Source organism: Scardinius erythrophthalmus (genome assembly GCF_964197995.2).
Source record: "Scardinius erythrophthalmus genome assembly, chromosome: 1".
Classification (NCBI taxonomy): Eukaryota; Metazoa; Chordata; class Actinopteri; order Cypriniformes; family Leuciscidae; genus Scardinius; species Scardinius erythrophthalmus.
This window is the reverse complement of record NC_138221.1, coordinates 45,495,455-45,517,014: the sequence shown is the minus strand read 5'-3', so window position 1 is coordinate 45,517,014 and position 21,560 is coordinate 45,495,455. Positions and strand designations below refer to the sequence as shown.

The 21,560-nt window shown below is 39.4% G+C and overlaps 3 protein-coding genes across 3 annotated transcripts; all 3 read left to right on the top strand.

Annotated features, from left to right (window-relative positions):
* The first annotated feature begins 3,858 nt into the window (after positions 1-3,858).
* Positions 3,859-6,120, top strand: LOC308679693 (ferritin, middle subunit-like). Its single transcript, XM_081347310.1, has 4 exons — positions 3,859-4,511; positions 4,862-5,008; positions 5,192-5,317; positions 5,412-6,120. The coding sequence occupies exons 1-4, from the start codon at positions 4,407-4,409 to the stop codon at positions 5,559-5,561; spliced, it is 528 nt and encodes a 175-aa protein (XP_081203436.1). The 5' UTR covers positions 3,859-4,406; the 3' UTR covers positions 5,562-6,120.
* A 4,418-nt stretch (positions 6,121-10,538) lies between these two features.
* On the top strand, positions 10,539-12,128 carry LOC308679623 (ferritin, middle subunit-like). Its single transcript, XM_081347182.1, has 4 exons — positions 10,539-10,837; positions 11,216-11,362; positions 11,533-11,658; positions 11,753-12,128. Exons 1-4 carry the CDS (start codon positions 10,733-10,735, stop codon positions 11,900-11,902), a joined length of 528 nt encoding a protein of 175 aa, XP_081203308.1. The 5' UTR covers positions 10,539-10,732; the 3' UTR covers positions 11,903-12,128.
* Positions 12,129-17,716: 5,588 nt separating this feature from the next.
* Positions 17,717-19,663, top strand: LOC308679916 (ferritin, middle subunit-like). Its single transcript, XM_081347787.1, has 4 exons — positions 17,717-17,915; positions 18,960-19,106; positions 19,236-19,361; positions 19,500-19,663. The coding sequence occupies exons 1-4, from the start codon at positions 17,811-17,813 to the stop codon at positions 19,647-19,649; spliced, it is 528 nt and encodes a 175-aa protein (XP_081203913.1). The 5' UTR covers positions 17,717-17,810; the 3' UTR covers positions 19,650-19,663.
* Positions 19,664-21,560: the final 1,897 nt, after the last annotated feature.

The following is a 21,560-nucleotide window of genomic DNA, read 5'->3' as shown; positions in this document are numbered from 1 at the left end:
CATATAGATGGATAGAGGGTAAACTAACATATTTTTTGATTACACTCTTGATGAAACGATGTAAATGCACATTTGATTAGATAATACATTTCTTAAAAAAATTTATTTAAATACAAATCTTGCTTTTTTTTTTTGGCCATTTACCATAGTATTATTTTAAGTACCCTGGCTTTAATCAAAAACAACCAACAAAATATTAATGATTACATTGCAGTCAATGTATACTTTTTGTCCTGAGCTTTTTGTTCTTCTGTGCCTTTTTTGCACAATAAAATAAAACCCATATTTAATTACATGCATCTTTGCCTTTTTTGCCAAATTATTTTGTCATTTTAACACCTTATCCAAGTATTCTTCTTCCCAATATAACATACTTTGATTGTTTTATAGAACCTGGAATGTCATTAAATGCAAATAATGTGCAAATATCCCCTCCGGACATCACTTTTGTCCACTACTGTGTGTGCTGCATCACTATTGATTATCCTGGTGGTGAATGAGCTGTAACCTAAAAAAAGCAGCAGACGGGGAAAATTATAAATCAGTTTCAAGCTTATAAGAGTTAAAGGGTTAGTTCACCGAAAAATGAATTTCACATGGACTATATTAACGATGTCTTTACTACCTTTCTGGTCCTTGAAAGTTGCAATAACATTGCTGCCTGGGGGGGGTCAGAAAGCTCTCGGATTTCATCAATTTGTGTTCCGAAGATGAACGGAGGTCTTACGGTTTTGGAACGTCATGAGGGAGAGCAATTAATGACAGAAATTTCATTTTTGGGTGAACTAACCCTTTAATCATCAACCTTGACCCCTTGCTATAGGAGAGACTAACGGCTGATTCCACCTGCAGCAGATCAGTGTTGACCCCTGGGGGAAAGAAGCACAATTTGCTTTGTTTACTCACTAGTTCTGAGGGCACAGATATAGTGTCAGGTGTGGTTTACTATTGTTGCTGACACACACTGAGGGTGCATGTGCTGATGCAAGAATGCTTAATCATTGTCACCTGACCAAAGAACCTTTTAGTGAACAATTCTTAAAAGAACTTTTTTTTTCATATAGTGTGAAGAATATTTAAATAATCTAAAGATCCCTTTTCCACTATAAAGAATCATTTGTGCATTGGAAAGGATCAATGGATGTTAAAGGTTCTTCATGGAAAGAAAATATAACTGCACACTCTTTTAAGCACATTTTAATATTACCAACGCTTTGGCAAAACAAGTAGCAAGAAGCAAGGTGTGCGTTTGCTGCTTTACTGTTCTATAAAGATTCTTCATGGAACCATAGATGTCAACAAAAAAAAACTTTATTTTTAAGAGTGGAGGGTATAAGCCAGGGCTAGCTATCACATGGAGAAGGTGTTACAAGGGCTGGATCTCAGTAACTGCAATGGTTTGAATCAAAATAAGACCAATTATACACATAATAATACACATTGTTTTTTTTCTAGCAGTGGTTTTGTTTGTTGTTTTCCTCATATTATCTTGCTTCACAAATCTCTTTGTTATAAGTGTCCAGTAAGGACAGAGCAGCAAGTCCAAGGTCAGTAAAACTGAGGCCAGCACTCATGGTAATGTTTAATTGTTTATGTACTTTTTTCAAGTTGGCAAAGGTTTAAATATCTCATCTAACTTTGAAAAAGTTGCTATAAGAGTGGTGTTTTAATAATGATAATATTTAGTCTATATATACACTGCTCAAAAAAATAAAGGGAACACTTAAACAACACAATGTAACTCCAAGTCAATCACACTTCTGTGAAATCAAACTGTCCACTTAGGAAATCGCCACTGGGGCCCTGTGCTCTTCACAGATGGGCGCCAGTGGCGAATTTGCCAATCTTGGTGTTCTCTGGCAAATGCCAAACGTCCTGCACGGTGTTGGGCTGTAAGCACAACCCCCACCTGTGGACGTCGGGCCCTCATACCACCCTCATGGAGTCTGTTTCTGACCGTTTGAGCAGACACATGCACATTTGTGGCCTGCTGGAGGTCATTTTGCAGGGCTCTGGCAGTGCTCCTCCTGCTCCTCCTTGCACAAAGGCGGAGGTAGCGGTCCTGCTGCTGGGTTGTTGCCCTCCTACGGCCTCCTCCACGTCTCCTGATGTACTGGCCTGTCTCCTGGTAGCGCCTCCATGCTCTGGACACTACGCTGACAGACACAGCAAACCTTCTAGCCACAGCTCGCATTGATGTGCCATCCTGGATGAGCTGCACTACCTGAGCCACTTGTGTGGGTTGTAGACTCCGTCTCATGCTACCACTAGAGTGAAAGCACCGCCAGCATTCAAAAGTGACCAAAACATCAGCCAGGAAGCATAGGAACTGAGAAGTGGTCTGTGGTCACCACCTGCAGAACCACTCCTTTATTGGGGGTGTCTTGCTAATTGCCTATAATTTCCACCGGCCGTCTATTTCATTTGCACAACAGCATTTGAAATTGATTGTCAATCAGTGTTGCTTCCTAAGTGGACAGTTTGATTTCACAGAAGTGTGATTGACTTGGAGTTGCATTGTGTTGTTTAAGTGTTCCCTTTATTTTTTTTGAGCAGTGTATGTATTGCAATCTAAAGAGAAAATATCTAATTAAAGGAGAATGGGTGAAAAATAACATTTTAAAGTAACACTTTATTTTGATGATCATACTAACTATTTGAAACTATATGTCAACTAACTCTCATTAAAGTATTAGTAGACTGTCTGCTTAATAGCTAACTCTTTATTTTGATGGTTCCCCCAACAGACATGACTACAAGTAACTTTGCAACTACATATCAACTTATTCTACTAACTTGAACCCTAACACCTAACACTTAACACTAACAGTCTTCTATAATCTACTAATACTCTAATGATAGTTAGTTGACATGCAGTAGAATGTATAATTGGACCATCGAAATAAACTGTAACCTTTTTATTTATTAGAAATAAAAGCTAATTAAATTTAAATTCTAAATCTAAATTACTTCAAATTTAAGATAAATAAATAATTTAAACAGCCCACCCTGATAGTCCTGTATGAACCAGGCCTAACCTACCAGTGTGAACCACCATGAGACCTCAATGGGTCAATGGCTAAACACTTCACTTTGCTTTTTTGACCCATCGAGATCATAGAAAGAGTATAAACAGCCAAACAGTTGGAATGAAGGCAGAGAATAGGCATGTCTGGATACAGATTTGACCTATATTTGTTGTGAAAATACACAGTGGCACAGTTGTGTCATCACCAGAAGTGAGCAACATAGTACATCACATTTTAAATTGTTTTATATTTGAATATAACATATTAGGCTTGGCTACTCTAAATATTTCAATCTGTTTGACACGAAGTTTCTTATCATTTTGAATGTTCTGCATAGTGAATTAGTCTTTTTTATATAAAATAATAACTGTTTTTCTTTTGTTTTGTTAACCATAAATACATTAAAAATGCTATCATATTTATTTTTTGACACTAACGAAAACAAGGAAGTGTAGGGATAGAAGTACAGTATGTTCAATGAATTGTAGGCTACAATGGTTCAGCTGACAAAACATCTTTACCAAAAAACTTTCAGTAGGCCAATACAAAAACTCAATTAAACAGTTATGAAAGTTGTACGTTTTGAAAGTTATTTTGATCTATGACCTTACACACTGCATGCCAGTAAGGACTCTAGGTCTTTCCCTCACAGCCTTGTTTTCAAGTAACATTCAATATATCTACCCTGACCAAGTCTATAACCATTGGCAAATATATAAAACCCACACAGGTGCATTCTTGTCTCTTCAGATGATTCCAGTAAGCTGTTCCCATTCACCAAAACATGGCCGGTTGAATTTATATCAATAGCCTAAGCCTAGTCAAGTCTAGTCTAGTTTTTCACAGTAGAAAAGCTGTTTCACTCAGAATATGTAGGACAATACAAGTAAAGCTGGCTTCCATTACATGGTGATTTTTAGTTTTCTTAGCAGGATGTTAATTGGGATGATGAGAAATCAACAACAACAATAAAAATAGTTAAAACAATCCTAAGATATTTACTATGACATGCAGTAGGCTAGTAGTTGGACTCGGATTCGACTCGGCCCATTTGGTCTCGGACTTGGATGAATAAGGGGGAAAAATACACAACTATGAAAGTTGATATGGTCTTTGTTATCTAAGAAACTGAATCAGCGGACAGTCTTGTTGCTTCCTCATTCAGATTCAGCTGGTGTCATTTCCAGTGACGCATCATGTTGTGATCGTATATAAGACAAATGCGCACCTTCATTTCACTCACAGCTTCAGGAAGATACGAAGAGGTTCTTGCTTCAACAGTGATTGAACAGAACTTCGATCTAGCCGGAATTTATTTAAATCTATTTAAATTTCTTATTTATTTTTGCACCAACGTTGTGATAATAAACGGCAGAAATGGAGACTTCTCAGATTCGCCAGAACTACGACCGCGACTGCGAGGCTTTGATCAACAAGATGATCAATTTGGAGCTTTACGCTTCCTACACTTACACTTCAATGGTATGTAGTGCTATCCCTTTTTTGTTATTATGTTCTCAGAACTTTTGCAAGTCGTATCTTTATTTTGTGACTAGTTGTCTCTCCTCTAATTATTAAATCCTTTTTGACTTCATAATGCATAAAATACTTTCTCCCCTTTCACAAGTTTGCATGTAGCAGCGATTGTGGCATTCAAACCATCAGTGTTTTTCCTGCACTCTTTAAAAATAACAGAAATAGACATAAATTTACACTGAAAAAGAACAATTAAATTGTAATTATGTGGATGCAGTAATAGAATTTTTCATTATTGTGCACCGGTAGAAATTTGACTCTACTTAAATCCTTTCTTTTGATTTCGCTCCAATCAGGCTCACTACTTCAAACGGGATGATGTGGCTCTTGGTGGTTTTGCCAAGTTCTTCAAGGAAAACAGTGAAGAGGAGCGCGAGCATGCCGAGAAATTCATGGAGTTCCAGAACAAGAGGGGAGGAAACATTGTCCTTCAAGACATCAAGGTGCTTGATAGTAGGCTATTCTGAACTGAACAGTGTAACCCCGGTTTTTTTTTTTTTTTTTTTTTTTTTTTACAGCAAAGCTGACTCTAGAAGCATCGTTATGGAATGGCATTATGCCTATTTCTAAAGGACTGCTTAATTAAAGGGGACCGTGCTCACTCATGTGTTTGTTTTTCTCTTCAGAAGCCTGACCGTGATATGTGGGGCAATGGACTGATCGCTATGCAGTGCGCTCTTCAGCTGGAGAAGAACGTCAATCAGGCTCTGCTGGATCTACATAAGGTTGCCTCTGAGAAGACAGACCCTCATGTAAGTCCATGTTCACTGCTCCTTAATGCTTTTATTCCATCCTAATTTATTGAATTCAATGTCCTAAAATATCTTCTGATGTCTTGTCCAACAGCTGTGTGACTTCCTGGAGACTCACTACCTGAATGAGCAGGTGGAGGCCATCAAGAACATTGGTGACCACATCACCAACCTTTCCAAGATGGATGCTGGCAACAACAGGATGGCGGAGTACCTGTTTGACAAGCAAACCCTGAGCAGCTAAATGCAGCCCTCAGATCATCTGCATTCTGCAAAGTTTCCCTCAATAATGTTTTTAAATCATTAGGTTTTAAGAGCATATTACATGTTCTTATCACACAGCTCTTTAAACAGTTGAAAGGTTCAAATAAACTAAAATGTGATATTATAGAATAATGCAGATTTGCTCTTTCACTTGTCATGTTGTTAGCCAAGCCAATGGTTTCCTGTTGAATGTACACTAATTGCTGTTAATCTAGATAATTTGATGAATAAACACTTGAGACTGGATTGAGTTGTCTTTGTATTTAAATTTGTGGGTCTGGGTTTTAGGCTGTATTCAACCAGTTATTCAAGGTTGATGTATACTAACATTCATGGAGGTAATGAATCATGAATTATAGATTGATGGTCTCTATGAGGAAAAATGCTGTGATTTTCAGAGTACAATTATTATATGAGAAAGACTGGTCATTAATTGGTTGCCCATTTCATCTACCCTCACCTCCACAAGATAATTTGTGAAACTAAAGAACACATTTTTATTTCTATTTATTCTTTCATTAAAACTGCTGAAATAATCTAGGTTCAAGTTTGATCATGTCATTTATATTGTATGAATGTATAAACATTCACATGCACACACACACACATCCAATACCATGTGCACTTTATTACACTTAATACACTTTATTATTGCCCATTTTATTACACCTGTTAAATACACAGTTACTCATCAAATGTAAATTTAATTCCACCTACTTTAACCTTCAGCACTGCTGATGAGAAATGCTATTATACTGTACATAAACTTACTCACACACACAAATAAATACAAAAGTTTCACGAAACAAGTTATTGAAGTAATTGCCCTAACTTAAAGTCACCATGAAATCAAAACTGACCATTCATATTTTTTTATGGAACATAGAGTGCTGCAGTGATTATGTATTTTGGTATCACCCTAGTCTCGCGTAGCCAGACCTTCAGACGGACGGCAGAAGCTAAGCTTCGCAGCTTTTCTTGGCCAAGGACCAGCCAAGAGGATGTTTGACTGACATGTAACGCAACCAATCACAGTTTGTTTTGTACCACGTCATGTTTAGGGGCGTGACAATATAATGTCGATGTCCATACAATAACAGTCTGCCGTGCATCTAATAAATTATTCTTTCAAGGACGTTGTGCAAGTTTACTGCAACAATGGAGCCGCGAACTTCACATACTTTTGAAAATCCAGTGTGTAGTTAGTCCTGGTAAGCGCTCACAGTTGTTAACACAACGGCTTTCTTCTTCCACAAGGGGTTTTGGCGTCACAGCATTTGTTTCCAGGCGGACCGATAAAGAACGCTACACACACGTCTCCCGGACATCCTGTAGAATTCAACCAATCAGATCGCGACTTCGAAACCATAGACAGTAAAATAAATGGACACAGCGACCCCATTGGATTCAACAGAGAAAAGTGAAGTCAATTAGAAGCACTCACTTCCTGATGGCTGAGCGTACTGCGCAGACTCAAACTGAGCTTGACGACGTAGATGTGACGTGAGCAACCTGTCTGTCTTCTAGTAGCTGTGCCAAGAGAAATCTGAATCATTCCCTTCCAAAACTTGCAGAGACGCAGAGCGTGAGTAGGAGGTGTCCATGAGCTATAGGAGCAGGAGCAACTTTTGCTAAGTATTCTGATGAATTATTTTGTCATTTTGCCTCCACGTCCCCCCGATTGCCTGCGAGCTTCTCCTCCTGTCTATACAGTAGTTTCTCTACTGTGCGACAGAGAGTCGCGTGGTTATGACGCAATAGTTAGCCTATTTTTACAAAAACGGCTTCCACGGGGCCATAACGTAAGATACAAGGTAATGGAGCCTTTTATACATTTTCGTGTTTCTTTAGAAATAAATAACGGACAAATGGAGTCTTTAAACACCTCAGATGTAAAGTTATTCACTGTCAAAGTGACGCCAAAATGAATGGGAGTCAATGGAATGCTAACAGCAGGTGATGGTCCGCTAGCCAATGGCGGCGCCCGGGGAAGCTTCAATGTTTTCCGAAACATTGGCCCCCTGTTCGAAACTCCTGAAGTGTTTCCAGAAAAGTGTGCCATATGCATCAGACGTTCAGCCTACGGTTCGTGGGCACGTCTGAGGCTGAGACTAGCATTACCCTGGTTCCCTCGACAAAATCCCAATAGGATTTTTCCATTGGTTTTTGTATTATCACAGAATATCAGATCTGTGACCAACAAAAGTTTATGATTCTTATATGTTTTGTTCATCGTAATCTTCACAAATGAACACAACTTTTATTCATTTTAAAGCCTAAATTCAATCGCCAGAAACAATAAGCGTTGGCTTGGCTATAATAAACTGCACTTCGGTTGCATGATTTCAACGTCACCATCACTAAGCTCAACTCTTTCAGTCTTTATTTAAAACACATTTTCCATGAAAATTTGAGTTAGAAGAGTTTGCAAGAACATGATTATGAACACAGTGGGGCTGTGAAAGTAGACTGGTGAGTACATGAGTTTTTCATCTCAGCGTGATTAAGCTTTAAGACCCCCTGTGGTTAAAATCAAGTTTTTAATGTTGTTTATGTCCATGTGGTGTTTTTAATATGCTTTAAGACAAACCATGTCCAAATTTGTAAGCCTCAAAAACGGGATTTGAAATCTCTGGTGTTTCTTACATCACAAACTACCTCAATAGGGCTTTAGCATATGATCATTACTGTGCTGCGAAGCAGTGGAGCCTCAAGGGAAGCCAGGTTATCCCAGTATATTTTTCTGTCGATATGAAAAATCTTGTACATTTAGCAATACAGTGGGTGGATTATGTATATGATGTATATTAGGATGTTATGATGAACTATATTCCTTTCTCCACTGACGTTCTGAGTTGTTCGAAGCGTTTGTAAGAATGCTGATTTTCAGAAGGCAGCTGTCTGACTCTGAGATGGTGAACGGGAACATGGTTTGTGTAACATTAGCAACACATTATTAGCTGTTTGATCATGTAGTCAAGCAAAAGGCTAATCATATTAATTACCATTCCCATTCCCATAAAACGCATACATACTCTTCCACTTCCGAATCAGTTTCTGGTTCAAACATATATGGCTGGTTGAAACCAGTATTTCCACTTGCCATTGTGCAGCGTTTACTACAGTAAAGTTGACCTAGTGGATCAGGTATCCTGAGCTCATGTGAGTGGCTGGAGGCGGGGGTAATTTGCATATTCATGGAGTAAAACCTTTAAAAAATCGCAAGGGTGTATAGCTAATGTATTTTATGTCATAGAATAATACATGAAAGTATCTTGAGCTTGTGTTATCCACAGACCATTATCTTGTTTTGGGGTTTTGGCCTACAAAAATGCCTCATTCCTTCTTGCAGTATTTATTATAAATTATTTACATTTTTGCCCCTCTGAGTGATTATGACTAGTTTGGTTTAAGAAGTTTTTAATTAACACCTTGGCTAATAATCCTCCTTAAAATGCATTTTTGACCAATTGTAAATTAATCATAACTTATATACAACAAATATATGAGTTATATATGATTATATATGATTAGTGATACTAAGTTTACTATAACCAAGTTCAAAGTGTTCACACCTAAAAGTTTATCACGTGACAAATGTTTGCATCTAATAGTAAAAAAAGAGATGTATTTCCATGGCAGCTCTTGGGAGTTTGCACTTGTAGCTGACACAGAATGCGGTTTCATGGGCAATTTCTAGTACAAAATTGCTGACTGGTTGTCACCTGACTGATTACTCTTTTACTGGCAGTTACCAAGTGAAAAAAAGAGAGAACTGAGTGTTGCTCTTTTAATAAATCGTTTCTCATTAAGCTATAGTGAATTTGATGAATACAAATTTTGGCCTGGATTGAGCATAAAGTCTGGACCATATTTAACAAATCCTCTTAAAGGCAGAAGCTATGCTCAAGCAAAATCAGAAACCTTTTCACAGCTGTCATCAGCAGTAGCATTGGCCTCAGTGAATTATGGACCAGTCTGTTGGCTTTTTAGTGTAAATGACTTCTATTCTAATGCTCCCTTGTAGAAGAAAAACTGGCCTTAAGAATTTACCTTCAGCATGTGTGAATGTTCTTTAACTTTGACACCAACTACATCCACAACACCTCATGGGCACTCAGTTCTGGACATGACTCTTCTGAGCCAATCAACTGAGCTATATAAATGCTATGTGACTTGGGAGCTACAGAAAATTTCTGTCATCATGACATTGCTGTTTGGCTGAAGACATCACACGTATGTACTGCTGCATTACTATTGATTATCCTGCTGGAGAATGAGTGAATGAGCAGCCGACAGGGGAAAAAATATATAAATCCATTTCATGCTTATAAGAGTTAATCATCAACCTTGACCCCTTGCTATAGGAGAGACTACGGCTGATTCCACCTGCAGCAGATCAGTGTTGACCCCTGGGGGAAAGAAGCACAATCTGCTTTGTTTACTCACTAGTTCTGAGGGCACAGATATAGTGTCAGGTGTGGTTTACTATTGTTGCTGACACACACTGAGGGTGCATGTGCTAATGCAAGAAGAGTAAAACAAAGACTTATTTAGCCAAACAGAATGAAGGCAGAGAATAGGCATGTCTGTTGGATACAGATCTGAATTTTTTTAATTATTTTATATTTGAATAATATACAAAATGTCATAATTTTGAATTTTCACATTTTGGATATTTTTTGTTAAGTAGCCTAGTGAATTTGACTGAATCTGAATTTAGTTAAAGCAACTGTATACAGTTATGAGCATTGGCTATGTAACAGGTAGGCTACTAAATATGTCAAATCGTTGTTATTTTCTGTTGGATTTTAATGATATATGAAGGTGGAAATAAAATACACAACTATGAAAGCTGATATGGTCTTTGCTATCTTAGAAACAGACAGCTGACAACGGACAGTCTTGTCGCTTCCTCATTCAGATGATTCAGCTCGTTCTTTTTGATTGGCTGGTTTCATTTCCAGTGACGCATCATGTTGTAATCGTAGCCTATATAAGACAAATGCGCACCTTCATTTCACTCACAGTTACAGGAAGATACGAAGAGGTTCTTGCTTCAACAGTGATTGAACGGAACTTCGATCTCGTCGGAATTTATTTACATTTCTTATTTATTTTGCACCAACGTTGTCATAATAAACGGCAGAAATGGAGACTTCTCAGATTCGCCAGAACTACGACCGCGACTGCGAGGCTTTGATCAACAAGATGATCAATTTGGAGCTTTACGCTTCCTACATTTACACTTCAATGGTAGCCTAATTATTTCTCTTTTTTATTCTGTTCTCGGAACTTTTGCTATATCTTGTTTTTGTGACAAGCTGTCTCTCATCTAATTATTAAATCCTTTTTTCACTAAAATAGCCTACATTTTCTACCCTTTCTCAAGTTTGCATGCAGCAGCGATATGGCATTTAATTCACAATCGGTTTAAATGCCGATTTAAACCGAAATCGTGCAGGAAAGTGTTTTTCCTGCACTCTTTAAAAATAACAGAAATAGAAATGAACTTGCACTGAAAAAGAACAAGAGTACATGATCAATTGTGTATTATTATAGGCCTATATAATATAATTATTATTTTTTTTATTTTGATTTTGAAGTCCTTTCTTTTGATTTCGCTCCAATCAGGCTCACTACTTCAAACGGGATGATGTGGCTCTTGGTGGTTTTGCCAAGTTCTTCAAGGAGAACAGTGAGGAGGAGCGCGAGCATGCCGAGAAATTCATGGAGTTCCAGAACAAGAGGGGTGGAAAAATTGTCCTTCAGGACATCAAGGTGCTTGATAGTATTCTGAACTGAACAGTGTACCCCGTTTTTTATTTTTTTATTTTTTACAGCAAAGCTGACTCTAGAAGCATCGTTATGGAATGGCATTATGCCTATTTCTAAAGGACTGCTTAATTAAAGGGGACCGTGCTCACTCATGTGTTTGTTTTTCTCTTCAGAAGCCTGACCGTGATATGTGGGGCAATGGACTGATCGCTATGCAGTGCGCTCTTCAGCTGGAGAAGAACGTCAATCAGGCTCTGCTGGATCTACATAAGGTTGCCTCTGAGAAGACAGACCCTCATGTAAGTCCATGTTCTTTGCTCCTTAATGCTTTTATTCCATCCTAATTTATTGAATTAAATGTCCTAAAATATTTTCTGATGTCTTGTCCAACAGCTGTGTGACTTCCTGGAGACTCACTACCTGAATGAGCAGGTGGAGGCCATCAAGAAGATTGGTGACCACATCACCAACCTTTCCAAGATGGATGCTGGCAACAACAGGATGGCGGAGTACCTGTTTGACAAGCAAACCCTGAGCAGCTAAATGCAGCTCTCAGATCATCTTGCATGCAGAAATCATCAAGCTTATTTTTTTTTGCACTTATGCAAATTTTTTTTAAGTCTAGCGATATTCTATGGTTACATTACATCAAGTGAATGTCATTAAATTAAATGTAGTCTTGCTTTTTAAGTAGCCATCATACCTTTACTGTTGAATGTACACTCATTGGTTTTAACCTGCATTTGATGAATAAACATTTTGGGCTGGATTAATTTGTCTTTTTATTTAAAACTGAGCACCAAGTGGTCTATATCCAGTGGTCACATTCAGGATATGCAGGGCTGGAATAGGATTAGAATTGATAACTTTCTTAATTCATTGAAAAATTGCCATCTGACCCTCATGTCAAGTATTTTTTTTATCTAGTGCATAAATGCAGATTAATTTATCTGAGAGGTGACTGAGGGTCAGGAATGTAGTAATGTAGTTCACTCATTTATCCTGGCTCCCAAAGAATTAATATGCTCTTGTAATTGATTGATAATTTCACTAGTTCACCTGCCCATTCAGCTTTAAAGTTTAGTAATAGTAAACTAACTTTGCTGTCCTTGGAGGAGGCTCGAGTTCCTTATGTTCCTGACCCATTAACACAAGACACATACACATAAGAATACAATGTTGGATTTACATAAGTGTCAAAAGAACACAAAAGCAGATATTTAGAGAATGCGGTCCAAACATACTGCATCCCAATCACTTTCACTGTATGGCCATAAATATGAAGTGAAGTACAGTCATACAGGTTTGGAATGACATGATAGTGAGAACATGATGACCGAATTTTCATTTTTGGGTGAACTATCCCTTTAAAATCTGTTAACAATGAGTGAGCTTTAATCAAAAGACTGCAAAAAATATTATGTGACTACAGTGGCCATCATTTTGTAGATGCTGGCTGTTACTGAAACTCTCTTAAAGCGTCAACTACATTCCTGGCACATAGTTATCCAGTCTCAAACCTTACAAATATAATAACAATAGGTTTTAATACACAATAGGTTCTAACATCCTTTAAATGTTGCTCACCAATGTTGTGCACAAAGGGACATTCTGCATTGGGTTTATCAATTTGTGCAGCACTCACCAATGGTACATTACAGTTTTTCTGAATTGCTAAAACACATTTCTTGAAACCATCGCTCACTTTCTCAAAACCTTAAACACAAAACCAAATTTTCATTCAGAGAACCTCTGACTCTTCTGGCAAAAACCAAACAATGCTTTCAGATCATAAACACAGCGAGTCAATATTACAAACACTACAGATCATTCGTTAGAGACAACATCAAAAATGGAGAACACAAAATCCAAAGCATGCAGTTACAGAAAAAAAGTATATTGTACCAAAGTAAACAAATTTTGCCATTACGTAAAATAGTATAGTAATGACAACTTACAGTAGAAAGGTGAATAAATTGTATACTAAGCACTGCAAGTCGATGGATGAACTGCCTTGGATCTCCATCCAATAGCAGTGGGTGGGCAGAGGTGTGCGCCCACTGCTTCCTCTAGGGGGACAGCTTCTCTTATCCCTTCTTCTCAGCGCCGTCAACGGTGGAGAGCGTGAGATGGTCCTCACTGCGGAACAAGAAATCCACAGGGAGGAGTCGGATCCAGATCCAACTCCTCCCACCTTACATATACCTAAACCTACCCATCTCCACCCCCTGATCCCAAAACCTACCCCTAAACCTACCAATCTCCACCCCTTATATCTGGATCCAACTCCGCCCCCCGGATCTCGTGTACTGCATTGAGGTACTGGAGAGCGTTGCGGAGGTGGATGTTCTCCGGTGGGCCGAGTAGGGGGCGCGCCATGATTTAGTCAGCTCGTCGTGTACTTCAGGAAAGAACGCCGCAGGTCTTTGACGAGGGGCCTGGTGGAGCCTGAGCCGAGTCGGCTCTTAGTGGGCTCCTGAGGCGAAGACCAATCGAGCCCGAGGTCTTCAATGGCTTTAGTGAGGACGCGGAGGAGCTCTGAGTCCAAACTCGCCCTTGCGCCTACTTCACTGGACTGAGATGAGGGGGCGGGGTCAGCCGAGCCCACCCAATCCTCGCACTCGGATGGCAGGAAACGGGAGAGCGCGAGGGGCGGGGTCGCCCTGTGAGAAGAGAGTTAAGGCCTCATTATACTTCTGCGTCGGACCTACGCCGGAGCCTATACGCCGTAGGCAACGTGTTGGTTTTAATTTATACTTCTGCGTCGTTGTCCGCGTTGACGCGCACCCAGGGAGCATGTGAAACCCCGAGGGAGGGGTTCTGGCAGACCAATCACCGCGCTTGTGTCCGCGTAGAATTGACGCGTTGTTACATTTTTGGAGAGGTGCACGTCAGGGTACGCCGTAGGGTACGCACGCTACACACAGCCTACAACGTAGCTATGGCGGCAGTTCGACGCAGAAGTATAAAACAGGCTTTAGCCGCGAGCGCAGCACGGAGATCAGCATACTCTCACAGTGAGAACAGCTGCCTTTGCCGAGTGCAGCTTCCGCGTGGTGATGTCCCAGGCATGTGTGCACTCACTGTGCCCGCCGGCGTCAGACACAATCTGGATGTGGCATTTGAAACAATGCTGTTGTTTTGAAATTTGCTCTTTTAACAGCGTGTCATGGCGGAGAACACACTGTAAAACGCTTTCAAAGGGTAGACAGTGAAGTGAAGAGTTCGCTGAAAGAGATTAAATCTGATTCCTATGGCAAAATGGCCCGCTTATATAGCCAGAAGCCACGCCCATTCTGGCAGGTTTCGGTGCGCGCAAGGCGCGAAGCACCATGATTGGTTCGTGCGCGTCAGCTGCTTCACCATCGGTTCGTGCAGTTCTCGCAGCACAGCCAATGAGCGCACTAGTGAGCTCTGCTCTGTACTCGCTGTGCAGCTGCACTGTGTTTTAAAATAAAGGCTTCAATATTCTTGAGAAAAGGAGTTTGCTACGCGTCTGTCTCTGGCTCAGCGTCAGCCAACGCGCAAACTCAGATTTGAATTTAGAAGTTGATGATCACACGATCTGAACGTTCTAATCACACTGGTGTGAACGATTGTACGTGTCAAAGGGTTAACTAGTGATCACATGCGGTGATGATGCTTGCGTCCGTTTCGGAGAACCAGTGCAAATATTTCCTACAGCAGAGGCATTTAAGTGGCACCGAAATGAGGCACCGAAATCTGCGTTTTGATTCGGTCCGGTTACATATCGGTTACTTAGGTACCGGTTCCATATCGGTACCGGTTTCGGTACCCAACCCTGGATGTCTGAGGGCAAGGTTTGCTTTTTCAGCAATAGTGAATGGTTTTGAGTGTAGAGCTTCATTTTGACCTGAAAATAGTATGTTTGGGGAATTAGGTGAGACGTTATGGATTTGTGTTTACTGATTTGAGAATACGAGGTATAGTTTCAAGAAATGTGTTTAAGCAATCGAGAAAAACACAGTGTTAATTGTTTATTAATTCTAAGAAATGTTCATTTCCAGGGGAGGGAAATGTCTTTCTTACTGTACAGTCCTTCTAAGAGCCTGTAGTCAAAATCTAAATCGTTAAATAAATTTTGTAGCAAGCAGAGAATCAGAACCAAATACGTATTGTGCACAAGTTTTAAACTAAACACACATACATACATACGTTGGTAAATGGTGAGTGACAGAATGAAACTGGAAGCAGGAAATGGAACTCTGGAAAATATTAATTTAACTATGAAAAGAACCATCAGCTTATCATTTTCAGAGCACCTCATTAAATGTATACTTGCATGGCCTTTGCAGTGAAACATTTTGTGAAGTTCCTGAAGAAGGATTTTGATGGTCCCATGAGTCTCAAACGATTTTTTCGTGTTGACTGAAAAATTGGTGATGAACTTGCGTGGTTTGGTTTGACTCTGTTCCCATGGCTGGAGTGCCTAATTCCGGGGCCGGAGAGGACACGCAGAGCAAACAGGAGAAGGAAGGAAGTCGGAAGAGTTGATGGTAGAATTGCGATGGACTTCTTCTGCATTGAATGAAGACATTGTGCCACACTCATGATGTTGTCCTTTGATTCTGTTCTGGTTGAGAGAGTCCTCTCTCTCTCCTGAAAGAGGACATGGCTGGTTGTGGGTCAACGCAGGACAGGTATGCAAATGTACAGAGAAGGCCAAGCGAGCGAGAAGAGCTTGTGTAGAGGCCATTTAAAGTCTTAAAGGTCCCACCTCTCAGGGTTGGCTCGACCAATAAGAAAGGGGGAATTTCCAAGCAGGAAATTCCTCTGTTAGGAGGATTTATGGCTCTGTCTTAAGTGTGGTTAGACATAGGCCTTGCTGTTTGTGTTCATTTATACTCAGATAGATATAACAAACACATGAGCAACACTGCGGTTCAGGGCTTCCAGCCTGAATATAATTGTTTCCAGAAATTATTTTTGGGGGTGCTATTGGGGTGCTTTGGTCTTTCTTGGGAGTGCTGAAGCACCCCTCCCTAACGCCACCCATGAAGATATTTCTGGTAATGGACACCGTGCTGCGTTGTCATGACATGGGAACATACCAGGTGAAAATAATGAGGAAATTACGTTGTCTTTCTTTGCTCCCTTCATCGTGTGCGTTCCAAACGGCTACACAATAGCACACAAATGCCCTGCTCCCTCCAAAGTCCCCACTTCAAGGGGTCTGCCCTTCGAAGGGAGTAGGACATAGGGATGCTCACAAGCAATAAGCATGTCCCAGCCAGGTTTTTCACTTATTGGGGTCACCTGGTTGTGGTCTGTGCTATTTGCATCACGTTTCTGTGTTTGGTTGTGTTGTGAGTATTTGGAGCACACGTGTTGTGAAACTGATAAGATGTTTTCTTAATTTGCGGGATTTTTTTTTTTTTTTTTTTTGCATGTGTTTTCTTCAGTTGCAGCGTGTTGAGCTCTCTCGGCCACCGTAATACGGTCAGGTTACAAACATACACGCATCTTTCATGAGAGAGAAAGTGCTGAGTCACAGAGACGCAGCTCCATGTCATCTCTTAGGTGTTTGCATTTGTCGCTGACACAGAATGAGCTTTCATGGACAATTTCTGGTACAAAATTGCTTCGTAATTGTCACCTGTCTTCATTGTACTCTTTTAATCAGTCAGGTGTCGGGTATCTAAAGGCAGTTACCCGGTGAAAAATGGCATTAACTCCCAAGTGGAGTAATAGGCTATTTCATGACTGTCCCAAGATATTTGCCATATTATACACAGGCTCACAGGCTTCATACACAGCATATTTGTAATGCTCTTGTCTATTGATGGAAAATGAGAAAAATTAAAAGTATAGTGGAGGATCTTTCCGAATTTTAGATAAGACCCGCCCTCTCCACTTTTTGAATAAGTTTGATTGATTCACCAGAATGATTGACAATTAGGAGGACCAATAGTATAGATGATCCACCCGGAAGTAAAAAAATCCTCCGCTATACCTTTAACAAATTGGTCTAGTTGTTCTAGAAAAATGGTTTAATGTAACATTGAAAACAAAAATGTATTTTAAATGTAGATAAATAATTTAAATACGTTTCTATTTACATTTCAGAATGCAAATCATGCTTGTAAAAATGACCTTTTGGATTTACTATGCTATTAATTATGAAAAAGGAGAGACAAAAAAAATAAACCCATCCTTTAAATTTGATCTTGTCTTTGTTATCCTAACCTACAAAACAGCGGATTGTCAAGTCACTATGTTAATCAGTTCCAGTTGCTGGTGTCATTTCCAGTGACGCATCATGTTGTGATTGTATATAAGACAAATGCGCACCTTCATTTCACTCACAGCTTCAGGAAGATACGAAGAGGTTCTTGCTTCAACAGTGATTGAACGTAAATTCAATCTCGCCAGAATTTATTACAATTTCTTATTTATTTTTGCACCAACATTGTGATAATAAACGGCAGAAATGGAGACTTCTCAGATTCGCCAGAACTACGACCGCGACTGCGAGGCTTTGATCAACAAGATGATCAATTTGGAGCTTTACGCTTCCTACACTTACACTTCAATGGCAAGTATCTCTTGTTGGTTTTGTCACTTTACTTAATCGTTATCTATAAGGAATGTTGTCTCTTAATTTTTGTTTTCCATTCTTGACAAAACGTGTCTATCTAACGTTAACAAAAATACAGTATTCTAGAAATCTAAAATTACAAGAACACTGTATACTTATTATAATTATAATAACCGTATATAAGCAGACATTGGGCATCAGTCTAATGGGAACATCAACGGCTGTTTACATTTGTAATGAGTGACTACTGATCATCAATATAAATAGGCCTAGGCCTAATATAATATAGGTTAATATAATATAGGTTTTTCTTAATAGACTGCTGCCACCACCTTTAATTATTTTAGCTAGTATGGTCTGGCACTAGAAAACAACAAACCACCACAACTTCAATCAACTTCCACACCGTTCCGTGAAGGGAAATGTGAGCGGAGTCGTCACTGTGTGTCATCACTACAGCACTCACATAAGCCCCTTTCACACAGCGCTTTGAACCCGAGAAATTGCCGGCAAATTGCCAGAGTGCCTTCTGTATGAACGCAAACACGACCCGGGATCTATCTATCTATCTATCTATCTATCTATCTATCTATCTATCTATCTATCTATCTATCTATCTATCTATCTATCTTCATCGCCGCCGGCCCTAACCGACCACAAACGACACCCCCCTCTCAAAAAAAGGTGAGTACCGCCGTCTTGTTGTCCACAATGTAACCAGAACCGAGCCCTCATCCATCGTCTTTTGCGCTCCATTTAAACGTTTTTCCACCCCAGTCTCTCAATACACAGCTCCTGCACCGTGTTTCTCATTTCTTATTCAGTCTCATTAGTTGCCAAGACAATATCCCAAAATGCAACACACATTACAGTATTACTCTTATTCTGTGATCAGTTACTTTGACTTTGATTGGATGCCGTTCGTTGGAGAGATTTAAAAAATAAATTGTTTATGACTTAAGTCCTTGATAAAAATGTGTTCTTTAATCCCTTGTTCCTTAACATATAGCCTAGTTCCTATTCCTATTTGATTTTGTTCAGGCTTTCTACTTCAAACGGGATGTTGTGGCTCTTGGTGGTTTTGCCAAGTTCTTCAAGCAAAACAGCGAAGAGGAGCGTGAACATGCCGAGAGATTAATGGAGTTCCAGAACAAGAGGGGAGGAAACATTGTCCTTCAGGACATCAAGGTGCTTTGAATGAAGCCTTTTGACTTTGAACTTTGTAACATAAGCAAAACTGACTCTATAGAGCTCTTGTTAATGGAATGACTTTATGCCATGTAACTTGCTCACTGATCTCTGTATCTACCTTTCCAGAAACCAGAGCGTGATATGTGGGGCAATGGACTGATCGCTATGCAGTGCGCTCTTCAGCTGGAGAAGAACGTCAATCAGGCTCTGCTGGATCTACATAAGGCCGCCTCTGAGAAGACAGACCCTCATGTGAGTGATCCCCATTTTATGAAGTTGAGACTCTAAATTCCATATACATGTCTCCATATACATGTCTTTTTAAAACAATTTCACTTATTCTCTGGGAAGTTTGCATCCTAAATTATTTTCTGATGTCTTGTCCAACAGCTGTGTGACTTCCTGGAGACTCACTACCTGAATGAGCAGGTGGAGGCCATCAAGAACATTGGTGACCACATCACCAACCTTTCCAAGATGGATGCTGGCAACAACAGGATGGCGGAGTACCTGTTTGACAAGCACACCCTGAGCAGCTAAATGCAGCTCTCAGATCATCTGCATTCTGCAGAACCTGCAGCTATACTCTACAGGCTTAATTCATCAACCAATATCTTCTCATCACACAGCTCATGTTTAAAATGTTAAAGTTTGAAGTTGAAAATGTTCGATTAAGTTAAAGTTTTATGATATCACTGTCAAATTATGCAGTTTTGCTATTTTTATCAGTCATTATCTTGCCAAGGCGATGCTTTCCTGTTGAATGTGAACTATCTGGTTTTAACATGGTCAATTTGATGAATAAACATTTTTTTGTCTGGATTCACTTGTCTTTATTTTTTAAAATGGTGGGGTTGCTTAATTATCAAATGATAATTGAATGATCAGAATTAGTACTGGCTGCAGTCAAAGTCTTAATTGTTGGTGATTTAATACACATGTAGATAATGAAAAATATGCATTGGGTTTGGCGTTTACAGACATTCTAAACTCTATTGGTTTCATTTTCAAGAAACTCCTAAAGAGCATCTTTTTCATCAACACTTTACCCATTAATACTAATATTTACTATTCTATACTATTCTAGTTTGATTGCTTCCATTGCTCTCCTTTGCAAGTTGCATCGGATAAAAGCGTCTGCTAAATGATTAAATGTAAATGTTAGACAACACATGTCAGGACGCACTTATTGTTGTAATCATACTTTAGATCTAATATTGTCACATGGTAAGATGTTGATGGTGTTGCAATTCTGCTGCAGAGCGATGACATCTCAGATAATTATCTAGTCTTGTGTATACTCCATTTAGCCAAGCCTGTAAAACAAACTCCCTGTTACAAATATGGTAGAACTATCACTTCTACCACTAAAGATTGCTTTACAAATAAACTTCCTGATCAGTTTCTACTCCTCAGTATAACAGATAGCTTAGATGATCTTGATGTTAAAACAGAAACTTTTGACTCTCTCTTTTCCAGCTCTTTAGACATGGTTGCTCCTTCGCGCTTAAAGATGAAGGAAAATAGCCCGAAGCCGTGGTATAACGAGCACACTCGGGCCCTCAAGAGAGGTATTTCGCATTTTGTGGAAGGACAGTGTTATTGCATATTGAAAGGCCTTAAAAACATCTCCTTACTTTTCGACTCCCTTAGAAGAAAACAAACACAACCCTAGATATTTATTTGATAGAGTGGAGAGGCGGTATTAACATTAAGTGACATGACATCTGACGCACAGAAGCCAATGGCACATGCCACTATGCTTAGTGACACATCCGGTGGCACATCCAGTCTTCACTGTGCCACTGACATTGTCGCAAAACACTGACACTTACAGTACACCGCGTCACGGAATATGTTGCCATATGTTGTGACACCTCCAGTAGTGACTGACAGTGACAGATGAGATGAGCAGCTATACTGACATAATTGTGACACAAAATCCTAAATAAATAGCCTAATTAAGTTATATTTTAAATGTCAATTAAACGCATTAATGTCTGTAATATTTTTTACAAACATGTAGCCAGTTTGTGGAAAATGTATTTGAATGGCATGCGCCACTTAATGTTTTGTAATACCAGTTCTACTGTATGTTGTTTATCACGCAAAGTTGCAAACTGCCCATTCTAGGAAGGACACAAAATAAATCTACGAATAACGCATTAACAGTCACATCCGTTACAGTAAACCTTTATTTTTGCATGATGCTACACGGCAAACCTACTGAAATAGAGACTTCTCAGATTTGTCAGAACTACGACCACAACTTTAAGGCAGTCTTATTTCAACCTAAAGCTATAAATTCATAGACAACTTTTCAAATAACCCTCCTCAAAAAAAATATTTTAGACCGGTTAAAAATAGGCTACTGATAACCTCATTAATTTAAAGTGGAAATATTTGTGACAATAGACACAAACAGTATATATTAAAATTATACAGAGTAGG

Excerpts from the sequence above, each read along its gene's own strand:
- LOC308679693 (XM_081347310.1), top strand. The coding sequence starts at position 4,407 with ATGGAGACTTCTCAGATTCGCCAGAACTACGACCGCGACTGCGAGGCT. Across the intron at positions 4,512-4,861 it reads CCTACACTTACACTTCAATG|GCTCACTACTTCAAACGGGA; the intron begins GTATGTAGTGCT and ends CGCTCCAATCAG. Across the intron at positions 5,318-5,411 it reads CTGAGAAGACAGACCCTCAT|CTGTGTGACTTCCTGGAGAC; the intron begins GTAAGTCCATGT and ends CTTGTCCAACAG.
- LOC308679623 (XM_081347182.1), top strand. The coding sequence starts at position 10,733 with ATGGAGACTTCTCAGATTCGCCAGAACTACGACCGCGACTGCGAGGCT. Across the intron at positions 10,838-11,215 it reads CCTACATTTACACTTCAATG|GCTCACTACTTCAAACGGGA; the intron begins GTAGCCTAATTA and ends CGCTCCAATCAG. Across the intron at positions 11,363-11,532 it reads TTGTCCTTCAGGACATCAAG|AAGCCTGACCGTGATATGTG; the intron begins GTGCTTGATAGT and ends TTTTCTCTTCAG.
- LOC308679916 (XM_081347787.1), top strand. The coding sequence starts at position 17,811 with ATGGAGACTTCTCAGATTCGCCAGAACTACGACCGCGACTGCGAGGCT. Across the intron at positions 17,916-18,959 it reads CCTACACTTACACTTCAATG|GCTTTCTACTTCAAACGGGA; the intron begins GCAAGTATCTCT and ends GATTTTGTTCAG. Across the intron at positions 19,362-19,499 it reads CTGAGAAGACAGACCCTCAT|CTGTGTGACTTCCTGGAGAC; the intron begins GTGAGTGATCCC and ends CTTGTCCAACAG.